General features: G+C 38.3%; 4 protein-coding genes across 7 annotated transcripts; all 4 read left to right on the forward strand.

Annotated features, from left to right (window-relative positions):
• The first annotated feature begins 514 nt into the window (after window positions 1–514).
• LOC105175545 (eukaryotic translation initiation factor 3 subunit D) lies at window positions 515–3847 on the forward strand. Its single transcript, XM_011098010.3, has 2 exons — window positions 515–2375; window positions 3486–3847. The coding sequence occupies exon 1, from the start codon at window positions 632–634 to the stop codon at window positions 2372–2374; it is 1743 nt and encodes a 580-aa protein (XP_011096312.1). The 5' UTR covers window positions 515–631; the 3' UTR covers window position 2375; window positions 3486–3847.
• Window positions 3848–6493: 2646 nt separating this feature from the next.
• On the forward strand, window positions 6494–7526 carry LOC105175547 (pistil-specific extensin-like protein). Its single transcript, XM_011098011.3, has 2 exons — window positions 6494–6890; window positions 6982–7526. The coding sequence occupies exons 1-2, from the start codon at window positions 6536–6538 to the stop codon at window positions 7299–7301; spliced, it is 675 nt and encodes a 224-aa protein (XP_011096313.1). The 5' UTR covers window positions 6494–6535; the 3' UTR covers window positions 7302–7526.
• A 2658-nt stretch (window positions 7527–10184) lies between these two features.
• LOC105175548 (VQ motif-containing protein 4) lies at window positions 10185–11355 on the forward strand. Its single transcript, XM_011098012.3, has one exon. It carries the CDS (start codon window positions 10381–10383, stop codon window positions 11137–11139), a length of 759 nt encoding a protein of 252 aa, XP_011096314.1. The 5' UTR covers window positions 10185–10380; the 3' UTR covers window positions 11140–11355.
• A 3472-nt stretch (window positions 11356–14827) lies between these two features.
• On the forward strand, window positions 14828–20004 carry LOC105175549 (Telomerase activating protein Est1). Of its 4 annotated transcripts, XM_088876305.1 has the most exons (7): window positions 14828–15183; window positions 15498–15700; window positions 16155–16256; window positions 16348–16938; window positions 17122–17244; window positions 17439–17650; window positions 17863–20004. In XM_088876305.1, exons 3-7 carry the CDS (start codon window positions 16230–16232, stop codon window positions 19865–19867), a joined length of 2958 nt encoding a protein of 985 aa, XP_088732431.1. In that variant the 5' UTR covers window positions 14828–15183; window positions 15498–15700; window positions 16155–16229; the 3' UTR covers window positions 19868–20004. The 4 variants fall into 4 exon arrangements, with proteins under 4 accessions (XP_088732431.1, XP_011096316.2, XP_088732430.1 ...); XM_011098014.3 differs by lacking the exon at window positions 15498–15700; XM_088876304.1 differs by having other exon boundaries at window positions 14828–15063; window positions 15498–16256.
• The last annotated feature ends 141 nt before the right edge of the window (window positions 20005–20145 follow it).

Consider the following 20145-nt stretch of genomic DNA (forward strand, 5'->3'; position numbering starts at 1 on the left):
TACAATAGGAGCGACAAAATATCTGGCTTTCAGTTGATCTATGGATTCTGAGAACTCTATGTAATGTTGCCTCCAACTGATAACTCATGTGAAAATAAATTATTATACCAAACATTTCAAACGATTCTACATTAGAAAATTTTGAAATACATAAATTTTAAACGAAAATAATAATTTAAATTTAGAGTTGAAATTTTAAAGTACATTGAATTTAAGATATATCCGAAAAAATCTGATGAAGAATTTGTTAACATTGTTGAAATTAATACAAAAAAATTGTTGATTTACAGTTTTATTGTTCTAATTTGCTAATAATTAAAAGTTAGGACAAGAAAATAAGTAGGAGGTGTGATGGAAAATGAAGGCAGCCCAATTGTCAATTGGACTCTTAAATGGATCTCTTCTATATTACTAGTCCTTTTGAACCAGCCCACAGAATATAAGAAGCCCATTAATGGACAAAGCGTTCGAACACAGTATCCGAGGACAAAACCGTCATTCCAGTTCAAAGCTTTTCTGTCAACTGTAAAATCCTCTTTCTAGGGTTTCCTAGCCTCTCCTTTCCCCACCTCACCATCACAAGCGCGGAAGACAAAAAACCCTAGCTCCGATCTGAACAAGTAGAAAAATCATGGCGCGCTTTGAAGTCGGTCCGGTGCCGTTCAACCCCGACGGTTGGGGCCCTCCAGATTCCACGTCCGCCACGCTCTCCGTCCCTAACCACCCGTCCAACGTCCCCTTCGCCCCCTTCTCCCGCTCCGACAAGCTGGGCCGGATCGCCGACTGGACCAGGGCACTCTCCAACCCTGGAAGGCCCGGTTCAAAACAGGGCGCTCACCACCCTTCCGATTCTGCATTCGATTTCTCCGGTGACGACTCCTTCGCAACCCTCGCCGCCGACGAAGACTCGTCCTTCCGCCTTGTCGACACTTCCGCTAAATCTCACCATTACAATCCTAATCGCCCCAAATTCAATCCAAGGTGGAGATTCAATGCCCACAACGCGCGTTCTCAGCTCCCCCAACGGCGAGATGAAGAAGTGGAGGCACGCAAGCGCGAAGCCGAGAAAGAACGTGCCCGGCGCGACAGGCTGTACCATCAAAACCGTTCGCAGATGCCGCAGCGCCGTGAATCATCTGTTTTTAAGTCTTCGGTTGATATTCAACCTGAATGGAATATGCTCGATCAGATTCCGTTCTCCACTTTCTCAAAATTATCCTTTTCAGTTCCGGAGCCTGAGGATTTGCTGATTTGTGGTGGTCTCGAGTTCTATGACAGGTCTTATGATCGGATTACCCCAAAGAATTGCCGTGCATTGGAGCGTTTCAAGAGTCGGAATTTCTTTAAAGTTACAACAACTGATGATCCAGTTATTAGGCGCTTGGCTAATGAGGATAAAGCTACAGTTTTTGCTACGGATACTATTTTGTCGACACTAATGTGCGCCCCCAGGTCAGTTTACTCATGGGATATCGTGGTTCAGAGAGTGGGGAATAAGTTGTTCTTTGATAAGAGAGATGGGTCGCAGTTGGATTTGCTGTCTGTTCATGAGACTTCCCAGGAGCCCTTGCCTGATGTTAAGGATGATATTAATTCTATACATTCATTGAGCGTAGAGGCTGCTTATATTAATCAGAACTTTTCGCAGCAGGTTTTGATTAGGGATGGGAATAAAGTGGCGTTTGAGGAGCCCAATCCATTCGCAAGTGAAGGAGAGGAGGTCGCCCCAGTTGGCTATAGGTATAGAAGGTGGAAATTGGACGATGATATGTATCTGGTTTCACGGTGTGAAGTGCACAGTGTGGTGGACATAAATAATCAGAGGTCGTTTTTAACACTTAATGCCTTGAATGAGTTCGATCCCAAGTATTCAGGTGTGGACTGGAGGCAGAAGCTGGAGACCCAAAGGGGTGCTGTATTGGCAACTGAATTGAAGAACAATGCTAATAAATTAGCAAAATGGACTGCGCAGGCTCTGCTGGCAGGTGCTGATATGATGAAATTGGGATATGTCTCTAGGGTTCACCCTAGGGATCATTTTAATCATGTAATATTGGCAGTTGTGGGGTACAAACCAAGGGATTTTGCTACGCAGATCAACCTCAACACTTCTAACATGTGGGGTATAGTAAAGAGCATTGTGGACTTGTGTATGAAACTGAAAGAAGGCAAGTATGTGCTTGTTAAAGATCCATCTAAACCTCAGGTGAGAATATATGATGTCCCACAGGACGCATTTGACAATGATTATGTAGAGGAGCCATTGGCAGAGGAGGATCAGGTTCAGCCTCCTGCGGAGGATGCAGATGGAGGGGAGGCTAATGCTAGTATGAATGATGGAGAAGACAAGGAAACCAAGGATGAAGCTGCTTAAGGTTATTAATCCATCAACATCTGTTTTTTACTATCCTGACAGTTCTATGATGATCATGGTGAAATAGTTCATTTGCGGCAGAAATTTTTAACTGTGATACTGCTTTAAGGATTATTTTCTTATTTTCTCTGTCACCATACATATTTCAGCTCCAACAGTTTTTAACTCTGTATTATGTGTTTATGATACAATATCTATCATTCTGTTGTCTGCAACAAATGTTGCACATGATGTTCCTTAGTTATGTATTTGTTGCTGAGTGATTCTTCAGCATTCATTTAAATTCTGGCTGTTCATGGTGATATGTTGCGGTTGTTTTATTCTTTTCCTCTGAAGTTCCTATAGGGTAAGAAGAAAGATAGGAGACATGTGGGTGGCTTTTATAAATAGGCTTGTGAGTTGTGCGCAATGATATCAGAATAATGATATGATATGGTCTGATGGTCTTTCAGTGTCTTTTTGGTGTTCTATTGCTTAAAAAAGGTAACTTTTGAATTCTCATATATTAAAGTTTTATGTGTTGTAATTAATTTATTCATGCTGCATCTAACTTCTAGTTTGTTGGTTTTGTTGTATTAGTGATGTACCTTAATTGCATTCTTTATACTTATGTGGAATCTGCAGTATTATTCCCGAGTAGTAATTCTGATTAGCGACCACTTTAGGCAATGTAGAACTGTATCATTCATGGTACTGTGTCCTTTGGTGCGAGTATTTTTTTATATGGTCATTTTATGATGCTGATTGGGCTTATTTATTAGTTCTACGGTCTGAAAGTTGACATCTCTAGCATGCTGCATAACCACATTTCACTAATTCTCATTTACTGTTCTAGAGTGAGTGTTCTTGTTTGTATTTTCTCATTTCTTTCTATAATTTTTCATTCCTGTCTTAGTGATTGTGCAGTTTCATGTGGCTCAATGAGGTTTCCTGATTTATTCGAACCTAGCAATGACATTTATGCACCCTGCAGGATAACTTCCTGCTTTATAAGCTGGAATAGATATGGGAACAATTTGCTTACTCGATCACCTGCTCCTTCAAAAGTTTCCTGTTTAACACTCCGCCTGTCCCATCTTGATATTTAGATTTGACTTGTCTTCTTTTCCAGGCCACAAGCCATAGGAGGCATCAAGAAAAAGTCTCCTGCAGTCGCTAATGTTGTCGACCTTCAACTCCAGCGTTGCCTTAATGTCTGTTTAAGGGGGCAACTAAAACCAGCACCCGTAAACTGTAGGAGGCATCATCTGTGATGTTTTGCTGATCTTTTTAGGTGCAAGCGAATTTTGACTTTATTGTCCAGGGATGACGACCTTTGAAAATCGCCATCCATGTTGCTTCTCATCTGAGAAATATTTTTATTATTGTTTTGCGGTATAAAATGTTATTTTGGTGCTAAGAGTTATCTGAGCTAATCAAGGACTTGGGTTTATTTTTGCTGCCAAATAAAATTGCGGGATATTATTTTGTCCACATTGTTGATTGTAGCATTATGCCCTTGCTGTCTATAAATTTCTTGCCGGTGAGCGATTATTTTGGCATCTGAAAATGCTATCCATTACACAAGTATTCATGCCTTTATATACCCAGATGAATGGTTTTGGAATCACCAACAGTAGTGCGTCTTGACATTTTGAATCGTCTCTACATAATTGATTTTGGTGGGATTCAGAAGGTTGCGACTCTCTTTGGAGATGCTCTGATGGCTGCCAAACTTGTTCGTAGATGTCCTCAAAATGCGATTGTTCCCCAAGCTATCAACAAACGCACACAATTGATAAATCCTACGCAACTACTCTTTCTATGTCATTTTACACAAACAGAAATCATCTCCGGAAGGAAATAAATAAAACCCATCAGCATGAGATCCACCGACTATCTCTGGTGTAGCTATTTCATTTATTTATTACTATGATTGTAAATTAGTATCTATTGACTATTGATACTTTATATTAATATTATGTACTTGTAAAAATATTTTACACGCGGCCTCGCTTATTTTCTTTTTCTAGGAAGTTTAACTTTGACTAGTATGTTTAATTTTCAACAACTATTCCATGCTTATAGATTCGTCGGAAGTTGTAACAACCACCTTTCGCGTCTACAATTCAACAAACTCCCTTTTCTTCCTAAATTTAAACCGCAATCCACTAATCTCTTTTAGCTGTCGGAGATGGCTTCTCTGGTCCTTCTCTTGTCTGAGCTTCTTCGCCATGAAAACCTTGTCGACAACCTTATCTCATCACCATCTCCAGCCGCCAAAACGGCAGCCGGTGGTACTACTGCAAAAAGTCTGCCGAGTAAATGCAAAAGCTACAGCTCAGATCAAGTTCAAGAAGAAGAAGCCCGTGTGCGCGTCGACTCAGTCTGGCCCTAGACGTCGATTTCTTCAGCTTTCCCATGCAACAGTTGTGTTTGTGTATGTTGTGTTCTATTTTAATGGTTGATAGATTCCTGTTGCAAACTTAACAAGTATATAGTTTGCTGGTTCTTGAATCTCTCAACATTTATTGGTCTGTGTAAATTAAGCTCATTCTGAAAATCTTCCAACAAGCGATTCATCTTCAACTTATTTGGATCCAACGTCCAACAGTTTCCCTTTTGCCCTCTCCAATGTTAACAAAAATATATACAAACAACAGAGGGGAGAAGCGCCAAGTAATGATGCAAAAATCGAAAAACTAAATAAATAAAAGTAGAGGCTTCAAACACGAGATTAATTGCGGGATCTGAGTGAGATTACGAGAATAGTATTAATCCAATGCTACCAATACCGAGTCTTAATGTGTTATATTCAATTCAAAAAAAAGGGTCTCCTTTATTCTCCTTGTCCATTGGTTACTCTCACTGTCACGTGAACAATTATTGCTAATTGCCTTGGAAATATTCATTAATCCCACCGCTTTTTTCTCCACGTAAATCAATGGTGTTGTTTTTTATTTAAAAAATGAATTGTAATTGACTGTTTATTTACGTTTACGCAATTCACAACTCTTAATAATTTACTTATTTTCTGACTCAATCATAAATATTTATTTGCAAATCATACTAATTAAATAAAGAAAAAGTTATCAGATTTGGACCCAAAAATAATGGATTAATAGATCAAAATCAAAAATTACACCAGAAATAAGTTTGAAATGAATGGAAATAAAAAAAAGTGAAGCAATCTGTCTGCTGGAAATAGTGCTGAAAAGGGGGGTTCCGGATTAATATATATATATATATGTAAGGCCGTGGCTATCTCTCTGTCTATCTATAAATGAAATGCCTGACCACTTAGTGAATAAATAAATACACCAAGGTTCACACTTGTCCTTTTTCCATCTACATATGCAACCCACTGCTCTACCCTTTGAAACTTTAATTTTTCTACCTTTCTTTCTTTATAATCAAAGCAAATTACTTGTATTTTCTCTTAAATCAAATTAAATTATATAAATAAATTCTATTTTTATAAAAAGAATTATATATACACTCGGTGTTACCTAAAGGATTTATATGTAGTATTAAAATGATAACTATAGTTTAAAAACTATATTCGTAATTTTATAAAGAGTATACGGAGGTGTTTGTATAATGGAATTTAGTTTGAGGGATATTAATGTAATTTGTGGTTATTTATAATGTGTATTTTCATAATTAATGCTGTTATAAATTATGAATAGGTGTTTTGTCAGAGAAACTTGAGCATTAAAATCCGAGAGAATCTTATTATAGAGAGGAGAAGTAAAAAAAAAGGGGTCATTGGAAACTTCCACACAGGCCTAGAAATATGTGCGAAATAATTAATTAAATAAGATGTATAATGAGAGTCCTCTTCTCCCCTCTGCATGTGAAGTTTGAAGACATCTGTCACTCCACTCACTCAACCCCTAAATGCGATTTATGCAAACTCTTTTGTGATTACAATCATATATAACGATTTTTCAATATTATGTTCACTTATTATAATAAAAATCAGATATCGAGCAAAACACAAGGCGCTTTTTCCCCGGGCCTCGTCAGCAGTAGGGCCCACGCTTATGATTCCAGCAACCCTCTTTTTCATCCAAACTATTTTGTCCCAATTAATAACTCCACAAAAATACCGCTTCCAAAAACTCCTATAAATTCACTCCCTCTTCAGCTCTCACTACACACATACACACACTACACGTAATGGCTTCTCTTCGTTTACCAAATGCCTTGTTTTTTCTTCAGCTCTCTCTGCTTTTCTCCACCTCCTTCACCGTTTATGGTGATGAAACGCTGGCAACTTACCCACCGGCTGAAGCTCCCCATCACCACCACCACCACCACCACTCTCCCACACCGCCCCCAAGCCACCCACCTGTGAGCCCTCCCCCCACCTCCCCACCGGCTCCTGCACCCGTTAAGCCCCCGACCTACCCACCCGTGAAGCCACCTAGTTATCCTCTTCCGAGGAAGAAGGTAGCTGTTCAGGGTGTTGTCTACTGCAAGTCCTGCAAGTATAGGGGTGTCGACACACTCGTGGGAGCTGCTCCTCTTGCTGGTTAGTCTGCCCTCGAGGCTTTCTTAACTCTTCACTCTTGAGTATTAAAGTTTTGCTGTTGACGCTGTATTTTACTGGTTTGGTTTTTCAGGGGCGGTAGTGAAACTGCAATGCAACAACACAAAGTACAGCTTGGTGGAGCAAACCAAGACCGACAAGAACGGCTACTTCTTCTTCATGCCGCAGAAGCTGACTACAGCCGGCTCCCACAAATGCAAGGTGTTTATAATCTCTTCTCCCCTGGCCACGTGCAGCGTCCCCACCAACCTCCACGGCGGAGCCGTCGGGGCTATCTTGATGCCAACCACCAAGCCACCCGTCCCCGCCCCAACCAAGCCGCTGCCATTTGAGCTCTTTACCGTTGGCCCGTTCGCCTTCGAGCCGCACAAGAAAATGCCATGCCATTATTAGAAACTGTTGCTAAGTAGCTAGAGCTAAAGTGCATGTCTCTTTAATTTGTTTTCCATTTTACAGGATTTGAATTATGTAGTAACGTTGTTTGGCAGCTTTGCTATGGTATGGGGTTAGCTTTTCGGCCGTAGTTGCATTGCATTGCATGTTGTGTCGCGAGTACAGTACTGTGAAACGCAGCGTTTCGAACTTGGTGACAATAACAATAAAGTTGGATTGGTGCAATGATTCTCTCTCATTAAAAATGGTTTTAATTAAATTAAATTATAATAATATTAGATAAGTTTCAAAGGATTCACCCTAAGGAGGAGCATTGACACAGGTGCTTGTGGTGTTCAAATATGGCTCTCACGTTTCCCGGCGTGTATTTTGTATCTAGTTATAGGTTTTGTTTGGTGAATAGAGGAATTCATACACATAGTAAGCAGCGCAGAGGAGCAGAGCAGAGCAGAGCAGGTCAGGTTCTCTTAAAGTTGACGTTTGACCCACTCTCTCTCTTCCCCTCCCTATTCCTATTTGGTATCCAATGCCAAATTCTTGGATTTGACGTTCACATCAAAATAAACTTGGCCCTCAGCAAGCAAGCCTCGGACAGGCCCATTATTCCTAACAAACAACCTGAAATGAATAGGACTACAATACAGACAGCAAACATCAATACAGCTTTCAATTATGGGCCTTAGCCCATAACTGCCCTGACTACCTCTACTGAAATAATTTACAAAAATCTCTTTTCTAAAAAAATCTGTACTGACTTACCATCCATTACTATATTTTAATTGTTTTAACGTCTAATAAAACTTTCTATCTATGATCTAATATTTTCCAAAAAAACAAAAAGACAAGTAATGATTAAAGGGATACCTTTTTCAGAGTAAAAAAATGATATAGGGTGAGATGTGTTTCAACTTTCAAGTCACAAATAAAAGCAGCAAAATGGAAAAATAGAGTAGAGGTCTCATCGGAACATCTAAAAGGGAAAAGCTCGCGGTGTTGGTGGTGGTGGTGGTCCCTTCTGTTTAAAGTCGCGCTTTTCTGTCTTTCTTTCTTTTGTTTGCTTAGTAATGGAGAATACGATTCATCGCTCTTTTTCACGTTCTCCTCGCTTCATTTATCAATATTTATGCGGACCCAAATAAGTCGTATTTAGTGAAACAATGATAGTATAATTTAGAATAGTAGGGAAGATGGATGCGTATGGATTTTAGGGTTGATTTTGTGTTTGTGGGTGTTGCTTTCTCCTTGGAATGCTACACTAAGATTGGATCAACTTTCTATTTTATTATTTATTTATTAGCACCCCCCCAATCATTGTATTTCAAAATACCCCCTACTTTGTATTACTATCATCAAATTCTTTATTTATTTTTTAATTGATTTTGACTATTAAGTTCACACCATTTTGACGGGGGTGTAAGGTAAGGGTGAGCAGCAATGTGTACAGTGAAGGAAGGGGTCTTTCAACTTTCAAGTCAATGCCAAATATTGAAACTTGTTTGACAATTTCTTCTCTGTCCCACTCCCACCATTTCCTCCTCTTCAAAATTCCAATTACCACCAATACCCTGCTTCCACTTGGACTTCACTCTAATCTCATCCCTACTCTCTCTTCACCCGCGTCAACTTCATCTATCTTTTCCCTTCCTATCTTTGTTTTTGTTTAGTACACCCCTTCATATTTGGTGTAATTATATTTAATACTTTTAATATTTATTTTTATCTAATAAATAAATTTTTTTATTAGGTTAAATTAATTGAATTTGTTAATATTGATGAAAAAATTGAACGAAAAATTCATATTTATTATAAATTGATTAATTAATAACTTACTGGTGGTTAAATAATTTTTTTCTCAAACCAAACTACCCTTATGAGGGTGAAGATATCTCACATTCATTACCATCTTAAGATGTTTAAGGATAGTTTGGTCAGAAAAAAAATTATTTTGATATGTAATAAGTCTGTAATAAGCCAATTTGAATTAAATATTAATTTTATTTAAGTTTTTTTGCTAATATCATTAGTTTTGGTAAAAAATGAAGAATGAATTTATTTATTAGGCAAAAAATGATGAAAGAATTACATCACATATATATACTAACTAGATACCTAATTCAACTAAGATTAAAAATGTAGGTTTCTAATTGAACTAAAAGAATAATGAAAATAAAATTATTATCCTGATTAAACTCTTCATTTATAAAAAAGGCAGTCCAAGCAGTTCCAAATTCTTGTCAGGAATCGAGTTTGAGTCTTCTCCAATTTTTATTTTGGTTCATTTCTTCATTTTTCATTCCATTTTTCCTTAATAGACTAATGCTGCAAAATAATATTTAATTAGAAGAATTTCAGTCACAAAAGATGTCACAATATCACATGAAATAAGCATAAAATACGATCTTATAATGTATTACACAAATGTAAAATGAGAACAATGTAATTATCTCATATTATTATTATACACGAATACAGCAAGATTCATAATTTATGTTTACTTCAAGTGAAATGTGATTTGATAGAGTTGAATTTGGATGTATTTCAAATTTGAATTTTATCATGCGGACTTGAATTAGATAAAGTAAATATATATTATGATTGAGTCCGCGGTCAACGCTAAAAATACTCCAATTCTCCTGCATAACTTATAGGTAGTTTAAGAGGTCAAAAATAAGTTTGAAATGGTATGTATTGTTTACATTATTTGAGTGTTCTGATGGCTATTCATTTTAATATTTTATTAAAATTCTATCATTGGAAAATTTGAATCAAGAAAATAACAGATTAGTGTACTATATGTGATAACATAGAAATTCATATTTGAAGTATATAGGAAGATGGATGGATTTTACGCGCATTCCTGCGGTTGGGGTTTACGGGGGGTGACCTCAACTACACACAACTGAACGTTTCCTACCAAACCAAAGAAAGTTAGCAAGTAATGCTGGAGTCCCCATCTCTCTCTCTCCCTCTCATCCTTTCTACTTCTACTCCTATACTTTGTGCTTAAAATCTCCACTTCTCCGTAAACACACCCTTTCCTCTCTCTACTCTCCAACCAAAAACAACGTCAAACCCACCAATGGAGAACTCATCATTACTACAAGAAAACCTAAACCCATCTCTAATTCCGTCCCCGACCAGCCATAGTTCCAATAGTTCAAGCAGCAGTTGCAGCACCACCAGCAATGGCCTTCACCACCGCCCATCGCCGCCCACACCACAACCACCTCACGTACCTATAACAAGATCCGACCCTAATAACCCTTACCCGACCACCTTCGTCCAGGCCGACACCTCCTCCTTCAAACAGGTTGTTCAAATGTTAACAGGGTCCACCGAAACAGCCCGTCTCGCCTCCCGACCGGAACCTGTCAGAAACCCTATCCCGCCAATCAAGACTGGGCCCAGAAAAGATAAATCCGCTTCCAAGCTCTACGAACGCAGAAACAGTCTCAAAAACTTCAAGATCAGCCCTTTGGCTCCTGGGTTGGTCAACACGAGGCCGGGTTTCTTGGCCGGTTACGCAGGCTCGCCCCGACCCGGCACGCCGGAAGTTCTTTCCCCTAGTATTCTTGATTTCCCGTCGCTGGTGCTCAGCCCGGTTACGCCACTTATTCCAGACCCGTTTAACCGGGGCGTAGCGGGCGCTAACAATTCTAATATTATTGTGAATAACAACTTGGACATGGTGGCGGAGGACAAGGCAATTAAAGAAAAGGGATTCTATTTGCATCCCTCGCCGGCGAATACTCCGAGGGATTCGGAGCCCCGACTTTTGCCCTTATTCCCGGTTACCTCACCCAGACTTGCGGGTTCATCTACTACTGCTGATTCTTGAGTGAGTTTTTTTTTTTTTTTTTTTTAAATTCTTTTTTTTGGGGTTGGAATAGTTGTGTTTTAATTTATGATGTACCATTCTATAATGTAAAAGCAGATAGATATGATTTGAGATGGATGAGGCAACTCGTGTTGTTATTTCATGATTGTTCTGTAATTGGCAATTTGAAAGAAAAAGATGAGTAAAAAAGAACCCATCTTTGCTTCAAAATGTTCATATCTATCGTGAATTTTACCTTTAATACCTTCTTATTGGTGTTTTCGGAATGCATAAATTAATAGTCAATAATAAAATTCTTACTTTTTGGGCTAAAACTTTGAATTGGCATTGGCAACGATAGAATTTTAGTGCACATGAGCAAACAGTGAGGAAAAAAGGGTCTTTTTTTCTATTTTGTTTTTTAATTAGTGGGGTTAGGACATGGGATTAGCTGTCAGTGGAAGAGTAAAAGAAGGGGCAAGGAATCTTGACTCTTTTGTTGTTTCTCCGATAAGGAAGGAAAGATGCCAAGATATGGCCTGGCATCCCACCCCCACCTTTACTATGCGCTTCTCACTCTCTTTCTTTGCAAGAATTGATAAATGAAGACTGTGATTTTGTATTTCTATATTATAATTTGTAGCATAATTTTGAAATGGGAATTTTCTTGGTACCTATATATTTCCTCCAACATGTCTTTATCACTGCGCCATATCGCTATCAAATAGTCTTACAAGTTTTAAGTCATTGACTTTCTCATTTTAGGACAGAATTGTTTGTAAGGGGACCAAATTAGGGGCAGCCCTTTTGCATTATTGCGCTCCTGATTTTTATCTATTTTGATTTTGCATTATATATATATAGATATATTTGTAGTTTCAAGAAATGCATGTTCGCTTGTGTATAGATATAGATTTATTGAGATTTGTTATAATTACTTTTGAATTATTTCCATCTGCGTCTGTCTGTGGACTTGCTTAATTAATGTTGGGCAACGGCTACTTGCATTTCAATGCCATTTATAGTCCGGGCTGTTCACTTCTGGACCAACATTTAAATTTAATTGAACTACTCTCTTTCTTTCAAATTTTGCTTCCACCTCATGTTTCAGTTTCTTCTTCTAAATAGGATATATATTTTAATAATTAAAAAAAAAATAGAGTGTGAATATTTGTGAATTTCAAAATGATTGAGTGGGATAGAAATAAACAGTGGTGATGATGAATGGATCGAAATATGTTTGGTGTTTAAAGTTTAAATGCAACTTTTGGAAAAAAATCATGCAAAGGTGCTTCTTCGTTTATGTGTTGTCCCAAACACACTCATCTCTCCTTTTGACCTAAAACACAGAGGAGCGAATGGAGTGTGGTGTGGTAATGAATGGAGAGAGAGAGAGAGAGAGAGAGAGAGAGTTGGTGGGTGGCTTTTTATTTTTTAGTTAATTATTTGTGGGCTTTAAATTCTCATTTGCGCTGTTTGGGCCATCAAATCACTCAAACCCAGTTATCTCGATCGGATTCGGAGTTTCTGCTCGAATGAATATAGTTGAACCAAGCCTTCTCTATTGGGCCCAGGACTGTCCTAAATTATTAGATAATGCTCCGATCCTACCCAACTCTTTCAATCTCTAGACTTGGATCCATCTTTTTGGGTCTGGGCCGGCCCTACTTTTTCTATTCTTTCGCATACAGAGTAAGAGAGGTTGTATTATATACTCTCAAAAGTCGAACAATTTGGTGGCCTGCAATTCAATTCACCCTAAAAATGGAGGCTTTATTTCTAGCTATCAAGCAACAGAAACACGCTTTTCTAAAAACAAATTTTAATCTGAATGTATTATCTAACTTTTTACATTTCTACTTCTATATTAGTAAAACCCGAACCCAGCACAATATGGACTTCTTTTTGGTGAGTCAATTGGACTTCTATTAATCGCTTCACTTTCTTCTGCTTCTATTTCCTAATTTTATTTGAATTTGATTTCAATTTATTCCACTAATTATGAATTCAGAAATTAAAATATGACCCACCAGCACGTTGGCTATACCTAAGTGATAGAGTCCATGACACGGTACGAAATTGATTGATGAGATCAGTCCTATCAAATAATTTCTTTGGATCTTTCTGATATTTCCCAATAATTACTTATAACAATGTCTTATCCTCATTTTTCACTATTCTCTCTTAAACAATGCATTGTAATATTAGTACTCTATACCCAGGATTTGGCATTCTTATTTTTGCCAAAATCATCCAACTGCTTTTCAACCCACTTCTTCATCACATCCCCCCCCCCCCCCCCCCCAAAAAAAAGAAAAAGATTAATATGGAATTTACTTTGAAGCTAATATTGTTAAATAACAAAAGAAAAACTATGTATCTTGTGAATATTTTTCTAAAAAATTCAAATTAAATTTGAATTACATTTGTAATGTGATTGACCATTTTTATTTAATTATAATTACATAATAAATATATTATATTTATTTTGTAATTAATTTAAATCTAGTAATCTGAATTTAGATAAGAATTGGCAATGTTTTTTTTGGGGACACAAGAGTTCCCATAATAGAAATGCATGCAGTCAAGAAATGATATAAAATTTTGACTTCTGCTATCCTTGTAGCTTTAGAACTCTTTTAAGTCTTTATTTATTCAAACTCTGGGGCCCCACCGGGTCACCATTGACCATTCATCCACTACCACCTTTCAACCAAAGAACATTATCAGCACTGAATTTTCCACAATATCTCAGACTCAGACGCTGCTGCGCCTATACGGCGTGGCTCAGTTTTCGGACAACAGTTGCTATCCCGATCTAACCGTCCAAACCCATAAATATCTGATGATCTTTGAGAGCAAAGCGTGATCCAACTACACAAAGATGAAGGATTTTGAAACACGTACAGCAGCAGAAAACATCCCCAGTAATTAATAAGCGTTGATTTAGACAAAACCCAACAACCTAACACCAACTACAGTGGGGGCCATTCTTGTTTTACATGCATTAATTTGACTAGCCACGAATTATTTGTTAATATCATGTTATGTCGTCCTATGATCTTTATCTCATGATGGGGGTTAGTTTCTGTCTTGGTGCTCCCCTACCACCATATATATACTTTCACCAAAATGTCCAAAGGAGATGCATCACTTGCCGCAATATCCTGGAAGCTTCCGTCTCCAATAAATATTATATTAATTAATATTATTTTATGTGTTTATCAAATAAAATTTAAATTTTATAAGGGCCCGAACTAATGACCTCATTATTGTTATTATTATAATAAAATAACACAAGTTCAAGTTCAAAACCAACCATTGAAATCCACAGCCAGCCAATTTCTTCTAATCATTTAATTACAGTGGCTTCTTGCCGCTGATAACGTATGAAATTATGTGAGATTAAGGTATATAATAATTCCTTTTTCCCTTATGATAACAACCTTTGACGATGAAGATTAAAGTTGTTCCGAGGTATTAACATAGGGGCTTGATGAGGGCTAAAAAGAAATTCAACAACCGCCAGTGATGAATAAAATAAAGAAAGAAGCGTGTTTTCGAAAAGGTGGTGTAATCTAATTAGAGGAGTTTAGCTTGGATTACAAGTGATCCTCTCAAGTGATCTCAGGACAAAATATTCAGATAAAAATGGTTGTGGTGATGGGTCCATTTTAACGTAAACGACTTTTCTTTTTGTTTTCTATATTTTAAAAATTCAAATATAGGTGCCAGAAAGAAAGGGGCAAAGCTAAAATCTTTCTCGAACTTCATTAACAGCAATCCCACTATGTCCTTTTGTCTGTTTCACCGTTAAACACACCCCCATGTCCTTCTTTGCCAGTTCTCAGTCTGTCTCAGCCTCTCTCTGTAAAACGTGTCTTTGTTCTCAATTCTTGAGGGATCACTGCTGTCCGACTCTATTAGACTCTGCAAATTCTTGAGGTGCTCTGTTTTTTATTGCTTATACAGTATCTCAGATAAAAGAAAAGACCGACTTTCTTGCTGTGTGTTGTTTGGTGCCTTGGTGGGGGTGTTTGGTTGAATAAATGAAGCTAACCTCAGGTTCTTGTGGTTGACTGCTTTATGCTTTCTGAATTATGGGGTTTTCATGTTTTCTGCCCCCCCCCCCCCCCTCTTCACCCAAGGAGGAGTTTGAAATTATAGTCGGATTTATGTTGTTCTGCTTTTGATTTGGATGAGTGAAGTTTGTACCTAAACTATTTTTGTGCATTTATGGGTTATTACAGTATTGTATTAAAATTTAAGACTTTAGTATTTCACTGAGTGGTAAAGGTGGTTATGATGATGATGATCAACACAGTCTTTGTGTATTCAGGGTTACCTCTGGCTGTTTATTACATACTTTCTTTCTTCAGGGTTGGGCTTAGGAACTGTTTTTGTTAGTCCGAGTTGATCATGATTGGATCACCCAGAGAAGCTAAGCTAGGCTTGTAATTCAGACACCGTGTTCTGTTTTACAAACTGCTGCCAGTTTTCTGATGGTACTGAGCAATAATAGGAAGTGAGATAGATACCTATGATTCATATCCTCGAACATGTACTCTGGGTCACGAATGAGGTAAGGGTGATGGAGCTGAGAAGGGTCGTTGAGATCGTAAAGAAACTAAAGGGGACACTGGAAGTGAATGTATTTACTCGTCGAAAGAAGTGGACCTATCAAGAAATTGAATACCTATCAGGAAATTAAAGATGAACACAATTAATCTCCACTTATTGAGTTCACGTATTCATGTCCTAAATTATACTTGAAACTTAGAGTGCCAATTACTGTTCTCTCTACTTTCGACTCGATTATTTCTTGTTCAAAACACTTATTGTTCTTATTATTTTGAAATGTATAGATTTCATTTTGGTTCTCTATTATAAGAAACTGCAAACTAGATCATTAGAACTCATGAAGAGAAAGAACATGCTTTGTGAAATAGTGATGAGTGTATGTGTGTGGGGTTCTTTTGTTGAAGTAAAAACTTTTCCCATCCCGTACTTAGTTGCTGAATCAATTGCTTTAACAGTTGATTTGTGGTGGAAGTTGTTTATGCTGTAAAAGAAAGAAGCTTGGCCGGTAGCATTGGCGGTAGCTATACAAGATGGAACAAAAGAAGTCTTTCCTTGAGGTAATTTCTTGGTGCTGCATTTGTATGAACTTACTTTTTTCGAGAGCGCGTTAAATAAAAACTCACTAGCTTCTGATATTTTGTGTTACAGGTTGTTAATAGTGAGAAACAGATGTTGACATTGATCTATTTGAAGGGTATTTTACATGGTGATGTTTGGGAGCTATACAGCAAAATTCGCACTGGATATGAGAAAATACTCTTGAACAGCAATCAGGTGGTTGAGCGTCAAGAAGTTGAGTATCATTTATGGAAGCTACATTATGTGCTCATAGATGAATTCCGTAAAAAGATTAGGCAGCAGTCAGAAAATATAAGAAGAGAAAATCCGTCTCACAGTATCGATTCCCGGAGCAACACTGTTAAAAGCTTGGAAGGATTCAAGTCATTCTTATCTGAAGCAACTGAATTCTATGCAAAATTGATTGTAAAACTTAGGAAAAGTTGTGGGCTTCCTGCAGAAATCTTCCTTGACAATAAGAACCAAAGCTCATTTTTTACCAAGCAAACAGAGCTGCATGCATGCCAGCATACATGCCATCGCCTCTTAATTTGTCTGGGGGATCTTGCTAGATATACTGAAATTGCCAAGCAACCTGATGTCTCTGAGTGGTCAACTGCAGCCACCTACTACCTAGAAGCAACCAGAACTTGGCCAGATAGTGGAAATCCCCATAATCAGGTATATGCTTATATATATATATATCCCCTTATCCAGGATATCAAGTCATCCATCTCGTGTGATTAGTTTATGCATAGTTTATGCACCTTGGTTATCATTCTCTCCTTCTCATTCTGAAGCTTTCTATAATACTATTTACACCACTATTGGCTATGAATTTTACAAATTTGAGCATGTCTGCAGTTGGCTTTATTGGCAACATATGTTGGTGATCCTTTCCTTGCATTGTACCATTGTGTAAGGAGTCTGGCGGTGAAGGAGCCTTTTCCTGATGCCTGGAGAAACATTATGTTACTCTTCGAAGAGGTAAAGCTTCTTATAATCTGTTCTTGTAATAATTCTTTTCCAGTCCAACACCTAGTCTTCTAATGAACACATAGAATGACAAATCCCTATAGTCAGTTTATAGCACTGTTTTTTCTTTTCGTTTTGCTTGTGGATTGAAATGGTTGTTATTTGACCTTGCGTGTACTTTTCAATTCTGTATTGTGAATTTGCAGAACAGGTCTGCCAAGTTGCAATCGCTTTCTAGTCAAATGCAGCTTGACTTCTTAAACCCTTCCAAAAGAAGTTACTTGCAGAATACAGATCATGAAGAGAATGGCTCTCAGCAGGACAGCATATCAGAAGACGTGGAGAATGTTTGTCCTGAAAAGTTCCACTTATGGCCCATCCTTGTCAGAACTGTAGGCTACCTTTTAACTGGATCCAGGTACCTGTCGTAGCATATTAGTATTCTAAGTTATAAACTACATTATTATCATATTGTTTAAATAACAGTTAATTAAATAGTTGGGACACTGGAATTTTAATACTCTTTCTATCTGCTTGTCTAGATTTCGGGACATTTAAATCTCACTCTGTTGTCTTGTGAGGTTTCTAATTGAGTTCTGCTATTGGATGCAATCTTTTCATGTAATGCAGTTTGGAGGAATTTCCCTACACCCTTGCTTCAGCCTTGCACAGTTTAGAATCTCTGCTGGCAATGGATGATACAAGACTTGGTCTCACTTTGGAGTCTTACCAAAAAATGGATTCATCTAGAAGAGGCCCTTACCATGCTATTCAGCTTGTTTCGATGTTCATCTTTGTTGTTCATAGCCTGACGGAGAGCCAAGAAAGAGAGGAATCAAAAGAAAAAGATGATCAGAAGCATCCTGCATTGACACCGTTGGCATTTGCTGCCATATTTATTTGCATGGGTCGCCTTACAGAACGATGCCTGAGGGGAATTAATGGAGGTACCTGCCCACTTTTACCAGCTGTGCTAGTCTTTTTGGAGTGGTTAGTGGGAGCACTTGATACAGTTGAAGCATATGATGCTGATGAAAAGGTTGTGCATGCTTTGTCTTACTATTTTGGTGCTTTGGCTGGTCTCTTGGACCGAATCGAGCAAAATGGGAAGAAAACTCCTCTAGATCATACTGCTCTTTGGGAAGATCATGAGTTGAGGGGTTTCTATCCATTAGCACGTGTTCATGAAATGCTGGATTTCACGTCTCATATGGAGTGCATGGACAACTACAGTATTAGAAATCAGTGTCGTTCTCAGCGCATATATCATGCTGCAACAAGAATTATGGACATGTCGAAAAGTTCTTGGGAACAGATCTCTTATGGTAAAGTGGGAAGAGTTTTTAACTCTGTAAAGACGACAGAATTTCTGGACCAGGATGCCGAAAATGCAGCATCTGTTTCAAGTCATGAAGTAAAAGAGCCTGATGCGAAGGCTGATGGATCTCCAAGAAACAAGGGTAAACCTATGTCTGAGGAAATTGAATCTTGCTCTGATCAGAAAACCCAACATACGATGGAAGAGGAAGAAGTGATTCTCTTCAAGCCCATAACGAGACGTAACTCGGCGCCACTTTATATTTCTAAACCTGCGAAGGATCCAGTTTGTCCTGAAGGCACAGAGATACAAACGACACTTGCTGATGAATGGTTGCGACGTGCCACATCATTGTCATCTGGTCAGAATACGGAAGATACTGATTCTTTCAGTTTTTGCTCAACTACATCTAATTCTGGGCACAAAAGGTCATTCAAGCAGAAGGAACCTCTAGTGAAGGATTCAACCACACACCCCACAGGACCTCCCTCCCTCAGTGCTTGGGTCCTCAGTAGAGGAAGTTCAAACATTGAACGAGATAAAGGGCTGAACGATTTTGATAAGCTAAAGCTAAGCCCTATCGATGAAATGGCTTCTACATCCTTCTCTGATCTCTCTATTAATGACACCACAGGCTCCGGTGTAGGAATGGGCCACATTTCAACAATAATTCACAGCTCTTCTCCGTGTGTTACTCCAACACCTTCAGCCCCCTTGTTACCTGATGATGCTGCTTGGATGAGGGAAAATTCATTAATTTCACCAGAGTACAAGACTGCTACTGGGAATGAGGCAGATGGTATCCTAGGGGCACCACCAATTGGCGGCTACATAGGCCGGTCTACTGTTCGTCCACCTGTAGGTTTTGTCCCTGGACTGTCAGGTCTTGTTGATGGATACCCTCCATATCTTGGGATGAGTTCTTCTGAATGGCTTTATCACTATAGAAACAGTCAGAATATGCCCGTCAATCACTTATCTCCAATCCATTACAGTGCTCCTGCCTTTGGAAATTTTCACCCCCACGAGCTTTCCAGCTTTGATCTATGTGATCAATGGGGAAACCATTTGGTATCAAGTCCTATGCTTTACTTTGGAAGTCCACAAATCTATCCAGAATCTCCTCTCGTTTATGGAGCAGAAGAGCAAAAGAGGGATAAGTTCTTCCTTGGTTATCAAAGACCATTTCCTTATGTATGCGGCATTGGTAGGGAACTGAGCTCTGAACAGCCACCTCTGCTGCAGCATCTTAAAGAGAAAGAAAGACAACTGCAGCCAGGCTCACAGCTAAGGGGTCCTACTTTCATGGGAAACTGAGTTAACTATATCTAGTATTTAATACTTGAAATATGCATACACAGCTAAATCTGTCTTCATGTAACCTGTTAACACACGTCTCTTGTTCCAAATGTTGATATTACACAAGTCATTTTATGCATGCTGATTTTCATGCAGTACTGCATTCTCTTGGAGGGTTTTCCAGGGATTCTTCCTGCTATGTTGCTTTAGTTTTCTCTTAAATATATTTTGTGAATTACAAAATTGTCATTCCTGCTGTCTAGTTTGAATTTTTGAAATCTTATTCAGAAATAAAG

This window comes from Sesamum indicum, linkage group LG12, assembly GCF_026168435.1.
Source record: "Sesamum indicum cultivar Baizhima isolate 11 linkage group LG12, ASM2616843v1, whole genome shotgun sequence".
Lineage (NCBI taxonomy): Eukaryota > Viridiplantae > Streptophyta > Magnoliopsida > Lamiales > Pedaliaceae > Sesamum > Sesamum indicum.